The sequence below is a fragment of the Necator americanus genome, chromosome II, assembly GCF_031761385.1.
Source record: "Necator americanus strain Aroian chromosome II, whole genome shotgun sequence".
Taxonomy (NCBI): Eukaryota; Metazoa; Nematoda; class Chromadorea; order Rhabditida; family Ancylostomatidae; genus Necator; species Necator americanus.
In genome coordinates, this window is record NC_087372.1 from 35,112,139 (window position 1) to 35,125,025 (window position 12,887).

The 12,887-nt window shown below is 40.1% G+C and overlaps 2 protein-coding genes across 2 annotated transcripts; one reads left to right on the plus strand and one right to left on the minus strand.

Moving 5' to 3' along the window:
* Nucleotides 1-53: 53 nt before the first annotated feature.
* RB195_020451 (uncharacterized protein) lies at nucleotides 54-10,462 on the minus strand (the record flags this gene model as incomplete). Its single annotated transcript, XM_064188745.1, has 4 exons — nucleotides 54-67; nucleotides 9,568-9,641; nucleotides 9,980-10,030; nucleotides 10,401-10,462. 4 exons carry the CDS (start codon nucleotides 10,460-10,462, stop codon nucleotides 54-56), a joined length of 201 nt encoding a protein of 66 aa, XP_064044626.1.
* Nucleotides 7,104-7,418, plus strand: RB195_020452 (uncharacterized protein; the record flags this gene model as incomplete). Its single annotated transcript, XM_064188746.1, has 1 exon — nucleotides 7,104-7,418. One exon carries the CDS (start codon nucleotides 7,104-7,106, stop codon nucleotides 7,416-7,418), a length of 315 nt encoding a protein of 104 aa, XP_064044627.1.
* Nucleotides 10,463-12,887: the final 2,425 nt, after the last annotated feature.

Here is a 12,887-nt window from a genome sequence, read left to right on the forward strand (position 1 = left end):
CTTCACACTACCGTAGCGTCTCTCGAAACACACACTCTAGACGCTTCACCTCTTCACCCGGCTTCCTCTGAAAAAATCTTCGAAATGACCCTCCCACGCTACAATATTGACAGTAAATAAAACAATTAACACGAAAAACACTGTTCAGACACGTAACGAGATACTGTTAACGTGAAATCGGATAAGCTTGTTGTCATCAATGAACAAGTAACATTGCTCTGGATAGAAACTGAATGGTATGTCGAACAAGGAACATATCCATCTGTAGAGATAAATACTGACCCAATGAGTGACTTCAAACACAAATTTCTATAGTCAAAAGAAGTTTAGTTGTAGGAAGCAGTAGAAATTTCTGATGACAAAGCTTGAACCAAAAACACTCCCCTTAATCTTTCTAGAATATAAGGATCTAATAGAAGAACAGAAACAAAGACCGAACCACAGGTAATGCTTTTTTTTCAAGTTAACGTAGCATCAGGAACACGGGAACACCAGGAAATCGAGGAAAAAAAGATATACGAGGTAAAAAGAAAAGTATATAGAAATAAGAAGCAGGAATGAAACAAAAGCTTGAGAACGCAAGCTTCATAAGTTATAGAAACGAAACTAATCACAAAAATGACAAAAACATCGCCACATTCTCCTAAAAAAGACCACCTGTGTGAACCAGCTGATAACGTCAATACAAACGCCCGTGTGCGGAACATATAATGAAAGTTCCTGATTGATAGATAGTAGATTTTTCTTCACGCAAATAAATCATTTATCTCACTATAAAACTATTGCGAAAGAAATAATCTTTCGAAGTATCAGCTAAACTAAATCCCTCTAACGATGAAGGATAGGTACGTGTAAATGAACCGAGACATTGTTTGCACTTTTTCAAACTTGAGTGCACTGCATTTACTCAAGCTTTTTTCCTCAAGAAAATTGACGTAAATCGACGCCAATCGACTCCAATACAAACAACTGTGCAATCTTCAGTTCGCGGTGTCATTCACAAAGGGCAAAATAAAAATATGCCATAACCGTTCTACGGTAATCTCGATGAAGTTTTCGAACATAATCAGGCATAATGGTAGGATTTCAACCAAAGAAAACAGTATAACACCTGTAGCGCGGCTGAACACAACGTTTCACGATTCAAAAAAAAAAGTGAATGGTCCCATGTGCAGCATATAATCTCAGTCTCACACTAGTAGCGAGCTATTTGTGTAACACAATAAAACTGCAGACATTTGTCTTGGATCCGCTTCTGCATCATGGCTTGCCTCTTTTTTCCCCTGATATCACCTCATAGACTCACAACTACAATCACAAGTGAATTGATACGATGGAATTGTAAAATCACGCGCGATTACGATAAATTTAGAGACAGGATGTGCCGGCATTTAAAACAAAGGATTCCCTTGCAAAATACCACAGTGCAAATCAGGGTAACGAGCAAATTAACGATGAATATGAAACTAACGGATGAAAACGACATCTGAAAAACAGAAAGCTACTATAATTCTTCGCGATATAAATGAAGTATGAACGAAAATTTAACGAGAGCAATAAGACGAATATAAATGTGCATTTCACTACTTCCTCCGCAAAGTTGAAAGTTTGTGTGTGAACGAAACGAGTTGCAGTTTTATGTGCAAAATATTCGAGTCATTTTGTTCGGGTGAAAAAAAAAACTTATGAACTCTGAAACCTTAACTTACGAGACACACAATACACAGTTGAACATTTTTTCAAACAGAAACTCGATATGGATAGGTTTCAACCGCAACATTGTCATCTTCGAAGATTGAATATGGTTCTAAACGTATGCAAAACCTACATTCAAACCCAGGTAATCGCTAGAAAAGAACCCGCTTTTTATCGCAAACGTATAGCCATAAAAATGTATTCCTTCGGATATTCGACGCCTAACATTAAATGAACTAGCAGAAACGAAGAAAAAGCTGTTAGCAAGGAATTTTTTACGATTCTCGAGCATGCCTTCAGAGATGATCGAAGCGAGTTCGACGTGAGGTGCTGATCCCAGATGTTTATCCGTGAGCGAACGCGCCGTCGGCACGCGAATTAAACCAGACCACTGAGTGTGCACGCGATCGATCTGTCGCCGCCGCGCTGCCGCGTGCGACTTTTCGTCGGCGATGAGATCTGAGATAATTGAATTCGACGGACGCCGCTTGAGTACATTTCAAATAGAAAGGGGAAAAACACGAAATAAGAGTCGATGGAAAATCACGAGTATAACGACCGTAATCGCATTGAAGCATAATGAAAGATAGGGATGAATTCGACGCGACGCAACGCAACGCAACAAACCGCCGGCTCAGCGAGTACAAAGTTCCGCGCCAAAGCAGCCGAATACGCTCAATTACAGATATTATCATGCAAAAATGAGCCGACGTGACGATAAATATCTACGCGTCGAGTGAGAGCAAACACGGAAGGCGCACCCGTATTTGTGGTGTGAGAAAAATGGTCATCACGCTAACCCAGCACATCATGATGAGAAACATTAGCTCTTTCAACTACATTCATTCGCAAAAATTCTCGCACTCATTCAAAACTGATTTTGTGAGATATAATTATATGCGAACTATCAAATCCCAGCCTATCGATTGACTGGCTTATGGAGGTTTGCGATAGACTTCCGCGATAGGTTCAAATAGAACTATAATACAGTGGGCGCTGCGCATGTAATGCAAACAACAAAGTGCACGACACTTGTAAACGATATTCTGCTAAATCACCAGCGAGGATTCCGCGAAAACACTCTCAAGACGGACTGACGCGATGACTGCACCAAAATGATGCACCATAAATGATCTCTTAAGGAAAAGTCAGATTATCACATTATAAATCTGTGATGATTACGCCAGCAACGAGACACCGCCACGGAAACGCCAAATACGTGTGTGCGCACATTTTCGTTAGTAGAGAAAGAAACAGAAACAAATGAGGAATTTCGGCTGTAAATAAAACGAATTAATCATCGTTCACATAGAGATTCTTGGAATGTAACATGTTGACTAAGTACGTGCGTCACGGAAAATGTGCGCTCGACCAATGAAAAATGAACCATGTTGCATGATTATCAGAAAAAAAAATTCAAAAACATGACGTATGCTTCATGTTGAAATTTTAAAAGTCGAATCGTCATCACCAAGAAGAAATGAAATATTAACGACCAAAAATGAAGGGAAAGAAATGAAGAGTTCCTTCTTTGCAATTTCTTCCTTTAATTTCGAAACACTATCGTGAAGATTTTCGGAGCAGTGCTTTGAACTCGGGTTTTTTTTTCCTGAGAAAAACAAGTCCCAGATAAGGATGCGCTTTTCCACAAATATACACCTCTAAATAATTAGTTGTTGCAATTATAAATGTTGTGCATAAAGAAAAAAAGACGTAAACAGGAATAATGCAACTCTTAATTGCACTTTGTACAGTTAAATAAATTGAAAAAAAGAGCGCACACCGATTTATTTGAATGCGAAAACAATAACCCAAACTTCAACAATTATTCACAGAAATTTCATCGCATAATTTTATCGCACAGCAACTCGAAAGAGCGATTATGACTTGACGAAAAATTGCTGGACAAAAACCAACACTGGGAGTCGTAAAATCTCAGCTACACACGTGCCGGACGACTGGATTGCCGCTAAAGTGAGTACAGTATCGTTCTAGTCCCCGAACTAATACTGGCAAACTCCAGTTGTGGACGAGGAAAAAGCCAGCGGCCTGTATTAGTTACAAATAGTAACAGTATGATTCATTCATATCGACAAGCTTTGGATATTAATCGCGATTATATAGAATATGGAATATAACGCGCTGTTTGCAGGAAAACTATGACTCAAGCATGCAAAAAAGTGCAAGAAAACGTAATATTGACGCATCATGTCACTAATACTGGAAACGCTAAGATGCAGCTGTCACTCACACAAAAAGAATCAGGATTTGAAAGAATGAAATCGGTGGGTGGACGAGGCTATGACTCAATGCAGCCGTGTCCGACAAGGTCAAAACATCGGCAGTTCGGGTCTCCGAGAAACGCTGAGTCATCGTAGGCGGCGCCGGTCGGTGCAGACATCGAGCGCTTCGCCATCGAGGATCCTGGAGCGAGAGCGATACGTCGCTCGTCGTTCGACGGCGTCAAGCGACGTGTTATCGAATTCAATTTCTAACAAAATAAGTTGTTCATTTTACGACACCGTATTGTCCCTGGAGTACACATCAATAATCTCGAATGGCATGACATTAACACAGCAAAGATTAAGCACATCACACAGATGAGTACGCGTTTTAGGCAGGAACCAAAGAACTCATCAAGAACATATTGACAAGACGTCAGAGTTCTATCTCAACGAAAAATACGACCTCCCGTCATCCTTGCTGAGTTCTTGAAATTGAAAAAAATCCGAGAGCAACGAAATATTGGACAAGAATTCCACCGTTATTCTCAAAAAGTGAAGGCGGACTTTTGAGCACCCACTCATAAAATGGTACATAGTACTTAACTCTTCTTCCTTCTCTCTTTCTCTCTCAACTCACTCACGTCTTTCGCAGCGTCTGACAACTGACCAGCAGTCGGGATGTTAACGAAAGACTACGATGCAACTTCTCCCTTCTAATTTCTAATCATTTCATCCATAAAACAAACAGAAAAAAAAAACAAAACGTTTCCGCAGACTTCCACTTTATCTACACAAACAATGACTCAGAGAGTATTTTTGTATTTAAATATTCCCTACGACCACCAATGTAATTGATGTCTGGAAAAGAAGCAGAAATGATTTACGAAGAAGTTAAAAGGCAGCGTGCCACGAATGCCTGACGATGTTAGGGTCTCTGTGATCAGATATAGAGTTCAAAGTATAGTCTAGGAGTATGAACGTGGTAAAGTTCAATTTCCCCTAGTCCCTGGAAAACGGCACGGGAAACGGCGTTTTAGTGGTTATGATGTAGCTTAGGGCGCGCCACCTTTGTACGCTCTCAGCAGCTCATTCACTTATGTTACTTGAATAGGCCGTTTATGAAACCTCATTGACTTTAAACCGCTCGCTCGTGGATGCGGCGCGTGTACAAGGATGGGACGTTTGGTGTGTTCTTGTTTGTTGCAGAGGTGGCGCGTTGTAACGTCCCACGTAGGAACAAGTACTGTTTCCATGCTGTTTTTCAGAACGATTAGGAGGAATCCAGTGAGGCCACCCCCATAGTCGTTATCTACACCGCGAACACTACATTTAAGACTCACAGAGACTACAACATCGTCATTTTCCTGATACGCTGCCTTTAACGGCATCACCCCACGAATCCGAGGTGGTACGGATTTCAGGTGGACAGTAGATTATGGAGAGGGGGGAGGGGGAGATTCCGTTCATTTCTTCCTAATCGCCGTTAAAAACGGCCCCCGGAAGATGCGGCGCCGCACAGAGCTGGCGCGCTCCATTCGAACTCCTTGTACAAAATAGTGCACTGGAACGCTCGAAGCCGTATCTTCGGGCCGCTTTCTACGGCAATTAGGAAGAAATGAACGGAATCACCCTCCTCCCCATAATCTACGACCCCGTATACGAATATACGAAGCCGTATACGAATATTCCACCGGAAATCCGTACCACTCCAGATTCGTGGGGTGATGCCTTTAAGTACAACGTAAAGACGACGAACTATAGGCCAAGCATATTGCGTATAAATATCGCGTAACTAGGCTGTTCCGGAAGGTACTGCTCTCTCTTTCCTGTCAATACAATATTTCTTCATGTTGCTATCAAAATAGTCTGTTAATAAGAGAGGTCGAATCCATGCTTCCGAGAACACATTAGTTGTGTCTCCTTCACTTTTATTTTCTGAGATTAAAAACTTACCGTTTGACAGTGTTTGGATAAAAGTGGATATTAACTTCGATAATCGGAAAAAACAGTAACCGGTGGAACGCTAGAATCTCTCAACAAGAGACATCTAAAGACTTCCGTTTTAGAAAGGGAAATTATTCTTTTGCTTCAATCTGGTGAAAAAAAAGATCTTGTTTTGCATCAGATTGAAGTAAAAGAATGATTTCATTTTTCTTGTTATTTCTGTCCTTTGAATTATAAAAATTAGTACAAGACATTGTAATTGCCTGAAGAAAGTGCATACTCTTGAAGCGAAAAATTACAATCGCAACAAAATTTCTTCTTCACTAAACGACTATAGTATCACATTCCTGCAATCATGTGAAAGTGCATGCGCTGTCATTAGCAGAAAAAGACATTAGCCAGAAGCTGCCGCTATATATCATAACTTTTGTAATAACAAAAAAAAAACGAACATGAAAAAGAAGGGGAAATAATTGAACGTCAGTATTCGCATAGAGTTTGAAACAAGTGAAGCAGAAGAGGAATAATTCATCATCGGTTGTGCAAGAATGTTCCGTCGAGAGCTCTTCTGTCGAGCAAAAATAAAAAAAAAAATTGCAAGGAAGCACAACGACGGAGCTTCTCTAAAATTTCTCCAGCATTGAAAGAAACGAATACGGAAACGTGTGTGTAGCGTAAACAACGTTTACGAAGGAAGTATTTCGAAAGAATAAAGGAGCATTGATCGTTGTTGAAAGACGTCGTGTTGCTGCACACATGTCGACACAGTTGGTTATTGAACTGAGACTGAAATGTGTTTATATCCGAGCGCGTTGACTGGTTGACTCCCTTCAGTGTAGGGAAGACAGACATGAGGATGAGACGAGTAGGACGGAGTTGACGACGACTCACGAGAAACAAGAGGCTCAATTCCCACGACGAACCCACACGGAGGCGAACGAGGAAGAATGTCCCGAAAAGCAACAAAACCTTCGAACGAAAAAAAAAACAAGTATGATAGCGGATAAGTTGTGCTTGTATCCCACATCGAACATCTATTCAACAAAGAACAGAAGGAATTAAGGAAATCCTATGGACACCTTCAAATGTCAGCGCTAAAAATAAAAATAGCAGTCTACATCGCCCACTATTGTGTCTATTGAGAGCAAAACAACCTGATTAATAGAAGATTATAAACAGAAGGTTAATAATTCCTCTATTTTGTTTGCTATAACGAATAAAACAAGGTCTGCTAGTAGAATGACTACTATAGAAAAGGAAAAAGAAGAAAGGAAAGAAAACGAAAAAAAGGAAGAAAAACAACACACATTCTTCCCGGATGAGTATAACACCACATGCTGGATGGATCCAGCCATGGCCACTGACCGAGAAAATGAGGAAATATCGAACAGTGGTCAAATGGACACCAGTGAAGATCTACCCGAAGGAATTCATAAACGAAAACTTCAAAGGAGGTTATTATTCGAACTAACAGATCTACAGTATGAAGCCACAGTAATATGGGAATCTTCTTCCGATAGCATGAGGCGCTTAAAAGGTCCCGTAATCGAGTAGAATCTAGAGATGAGGCAAAGAGACACGATGGCGTCATCGAGCGTCAAAAAACCGCGCGACGAGGACAGCCGGCTGGCTGGCCGGCCGGGGCGGTCCACGGCGCAAAGGCGGCATCAGCCGCCCGATCGATTTTGCGCTATCCACACGTCCTCGTTGAGGGGAACCCGGGCGGCCTAACGGCCCTTTAAAGGGGCACGAAGACCTCTATCGATCCCTCCAATGGTCATCGTTGCCGGAACGGTAGACAAGCGAACGGAAATTCATAAAGTGCTTTCCGGTGGTTCACGCTTAATGCATTCACTCCGCTTCAAATTTCCGGAAAAAGAAATCATCTCTCAGACGGCTCGCGTCATATTCGAAAAATTCCCATCAACAGCAAAAATGACATATGGCTGAATTCCCAAGTTATTCCATATTTGTTTTCACAGCAGTGGTTCCCGCTTCAATATTAAGTTTTTGTGTAATTGCAGAATTGATTAGGGAAATATTTCGAAAGAGTAACGTGGGGCTAATTTTGCAAGTTTTGTGACATTTAGGTGGTCTTATTCGATTGTAAGAGTGTCAAACAAAGCTAAGATGCAAAAGAGGAAGATTTTTACAGGCATTGTCTTAACGGATCTTGCTGTTAAATGTGATTCTTTCCCTTTTGCGTTAAATCGTAACGATCGTCAGTGCAAACTCTGCGATATGAACAGGCGAACTCCTCTGCAGGGAATAATACGAATCCTGAAGTTCACAGGAAGAGAACCGCGTTGGCATGCGATGACGTCTCTTTTCGTGGGAAGAAGCTATATTGACAAAGGCTATATTGACAATAACTTGTCAGAAGTATGTTTTAACTTCTTCTTTTTGTTTTTCTTTTTTCCCCTTTGTTCTGTCATTTCTCATCCCGACAATATCTCAAGATCCACGTAGTTAGCATCAAAAACGACAAGCGCAAGCTTCCTTGCAAAGAGTATTCGGTTAAAAGAGTAAGTGATTAAGTGGATTGTTCGTTAATCCTATTACGGTGCATTCCGGTTTGATTAGAGGATTCTGGAAAGCTCCAAGCCTAAGCCTAGTTAGTGATTTTTTCAATCGTGCTTTTCTATGCGCTCTCTACTATCCGAACATCTTTCTACTAGTTTTATCCTATAATTTGATCCGATAGAAGTTTTAGCTCGTTGTGCCTCGGGGGCGCGTGAAAGAATTAATCCTACTGTGGAATAGGCAAAAGTTATGTTGTAAGGTGCGAGATAAAGCTACTAAGGTGTGATGTGATGCTGCTAAGGTCGGGACCCTAAAACTCAAGCGTTGGCCTCAAAAGATCCACTACATGTTGGCTAAAGCTACTAAGATTGATTGAGCTCTAGACTTACATTATTTCACAAAACTATTAGCTTTAAACTTACATTTTTATTTATCTTTTACATTTTTCATACATATCTTTACTTATCTTTTACATCTTTTACAAAAACATTAGCTTTAGAAAACTTTGGGAGGGTTTTTGTTTCAAACGCTCTATTTCGAATTTCGATCTTCAAGACAAACAGTGAGGGAGAGAAAACAAAACGGAAATACCATAAGAAGCAACGAGTGTAAAGATAAGAATGTGGAGCGAACAGAAATGATTCTATAGAAGAGTATTTCTGCTTATGCTGGGATAATTCGTTGCAATTATTGCGTACATTTGTCCTAGATGACGCTGCGGATATTCTATTGGTCGGTGTGGGACTTGAATTTGCCATAATTTTTATTCTCTTTCCGTGGTTTCAGTACATAGTTCCACATATACTTTATTGCACTTTCATTTATTCAAAATTCAGTGCCCCATCATTTGTCAGCTGCGAAGCGTCGACGAACGAAAAACGACGTTCCACCAACCAAAATGTTAGGAAATTACGTGTACTTGTGCCGAACGAAAAACGTGCATACAAAATTCCATAAAATAGGAGAATTGCTCGAATGAACAATGTTTATTGTTCCCGGTAACGCCAGGTTGTGCTTTACACCTGCCCTGTTATTTGCGAGCATGTTCTGCATAATAGCTTGGTTTTCTCATTCCATTATCTTTTTAGAAAAAAATCAGTCGCTTATTGTAATAGTTATAGGTTTGAGTTTTTAGGGAATGTTGCTAAGCAACTAACTGTAACACATAAATGAAGCATACCACGAAATTGACGATGTTTGAAACTTTCCAAGAAAAGATAATGAAGGGGTGCAGATTGTGCCTCTCTAATCGTCCTGAAAAACGTGCGTGAAAAACGGCCTTCCTTTACGATTTTCCTACGAGACACCTCATTACGCCCTTGCACACGTGCCAGTTCTTTCAGCAACTTTTCCAGTGTTTTCACTAGGATAGGTCGCTCGAGAAACCTCATTAATTACTGCTCGCTCGACGATGCAATGCAGGCGCAGGGTTGGCGCGTTACAAGGTGCCTCGTAGGGAAATTCGTGCACAGAAGTCGTTTTGGTTTTTTCTTCTTGAGATGGACTGTACAGAATTCTTGTTTCTTCGGTAAAATAGAAATTCCGTGTTACAACCAAAGAAAAGTATTACATATGTTTCCTATTACACAGACCTTGCAATTATGAAGTATTGGTGGCGGAACGAGAAGAAGCCATGACGTGGACTTCAAAGAGCAGTCATTGCGAACGCAACGCTAGAAAAAACAGTGCGGCGCAAATGTCTGAGAGGAGATTCCGGGAAAACGGATGAAAATGATGAATTGAATATTCAAAGAAGACCTTCGAACCATAATAGTCTTTCGCAAAAAAAAGAAAACCATTGAAAAATTGCATGCATAAGATGCGAGAAAAAAGAACCACTTCTACAATATAAGTTCAGAAAACAAACAAAGTGATGTCGGACGAGGGAACAAAAAGGAAAATTGTCAGTTTCACAATAGAGTTGTTCATTTAGGTCAATCACAGTTTCTAATATCAAACAACAACAACAACAAAAAACGTCCTTTTCTTTTGTGAAGAAACTGGACGAGTAACCTCTGTGGCAGAAGCGTAAAATCACAGTGAGCTCCGCTTCCCCGTCGTAAAGTCACATTCATCGTCTTAACTATGGAAATTTATAACTACTCGTCTCATCAATTTCCAACCGCTAGCTAATTAAGGGTTCTATGGTCGACTGTGACTCACGTTAATTACTCGTTGCATAAAGATAGTGAAACCTAAGAGCGGCAATAGCTTAAAAATTTGGGTTATTGCAACTGTCACTCAAGAATCATTCCCGTAAACATCTATCACTTGAAAACCACTTGAAGCCTGATGCAATTGCGTAGATGCGCTGCGCCAGAAGCGGCGCGGTAGACCCAACGGTTGAGATCGCTGTGGGACCATCGCTAGCTCTACTCGAACTACATGCGATGAGTGGAGTTAGCAAAGATCCAATTCCTCGATCCCAACCGCTACTCTCTACCACACCGCTTCGAGCGCAGCTCATCTACGTAATTGCGTCAGGCTTCAAGCGGTTTTGACTCGAATACAGTACATACTACGACGGCACCAATAAAAAAACGATAGACCATCCATCAATTTTTCTTTATAATTTTTAGCACTGACAGTTTTGTATACTCAGCTGTTTTCACGAAAATCCCACGAAAACAGAAAAATATTGCATTCATAAAACAGACGAAAATTCATGCAGCAGCTAATTTTGTGTAAAGAGATTTGAAAGGAAAAATTAAATGCAACTTCTTGCTGGGACCATATCTGCATATTTCTGTAAACTGCGTACGTGCCACAAACTTTGCGGAAACTACAAAGCAGATAAAAATTTGACTTGCAACAGTTACAAATAATTTCTCGTTGCAGTCTAATGAATGAATCTCGTCATAAATAATACCTAGCATGTACCAGAAACCACAACGAATTCATCATTGTCCTAATAACCAGCTTTTAAGTGGGCGAGATTTACTGCCACTGGAATACCAATCATTATAGCAAATAATCATTCATCAATGCTCGATGATTTTTTGTATTCCAACAAGATGATGTGTGGTTTATGGTCGTCAATGCTTATGGTTGTTTGCCCTGACGATCGCAACCTGTTCATTCTTCATTCCCAACTTCACTTATTCTCTTCTTCCGGTCCGCACATACTTCTCCCTTCAATGCTTCGCCATGTTCCAATCGAACACACAGTGTGCTTGTTCAGTGAAACATATGTACGCCCGCTTAAGCAGCTTAAGCTGGATTATGAAAAATGAGGACTATTCTCATCATGAAAAATGAGGACATCATTTTTCATGATTTCTCATTTTGCAGACGAAGAAAAAAACCACCATAGTCGCTCGCTTGCTTCAATCGGAATACAGGGATGAGTGTATTCGGCGAGGGTCTCCACTTGATCGCAGCCGCTACGCTCCACCGCGCCGCTTCGCAATTGTAACGAAACTCAGGTCATTTTGACCAACTAATTTTTATGCTAGCATAAAGGGTCACTTTATCTCGAAAATTCCCGTTGAATCTTTCTTCAATGAAAAGTGTTAACTGCACCGAGAAGCGTGTGCACTTCCATAATTATCCTATGTTTACCCTGGTATTGGCTACTGTCCATGAAATGCTCATCACTCTTCTGATTTTCGAAAAAAAATATGTGGAAGACTTCTTTTTCAAATAGCTCCTTTCGCCACGGTTCCGGCTCTTATAACGGATTTCTCCTGGCGAACTATATCGAGTCATCCGCGATTATAACACACGGGTCGGATTTGTAGCTCATTTTCTGCAGCATATTGGTGTTCCAAATATAGATCTGTTTATTATATTTATATTAATTCAATATTACTTATTATTATTTACAATTTATAACTCTCAGTCAATATCCAAACTTTGATGTCTCTCTTTTCCCCGAAAAGGACGACTCAAAGATAATGGGGACTTCTGTGCGCTTTTTTTCTCGATAGAGCATTTGCGGAAAGAAATAATTTAATTAATTAAATTTAATTTTAACTTAACTTTAATTTTAATTTACGTTTAATTTATGGCTACGCCGCGTCTTTGCTGAGGTTGTATTAAACTGATAACTTGATGGATAAAAAAAAAATCCTTTTAGAATTGCAGGTCCTTTGAATTTTAGCCATGCTTTCAAATAGATAGATACCAAACGAAGAGGGAAAAAAGAGATGATAATCGTTAAAGAATAAATAGGGAGAAAATTCGAAGAAAATATCAACAGTTCTAAAACGCGAAATTTATGCGCAAATTCCAGGGCAGCGCGTCAAAAAAGAAAAAAAAAACAAAGTGCTACCTTTTTGGGATGGAGAAGCTAGTTTTTGTACCAGAACTTACCTCAAAGATTTTACTCATTAGATCCTGGGATCCAAATGAAATAAGATCGAAGTAACAAATAAAGTAAGATCCTACGCAAAATAATATGTACATGCACGTCAACAATCCACTCTGTAGTAATTCACTTCAATTATGGATCTAGGCTGTTTGTGTCGCAGAAAATTGAATTAGTTTTGATATTTTCAT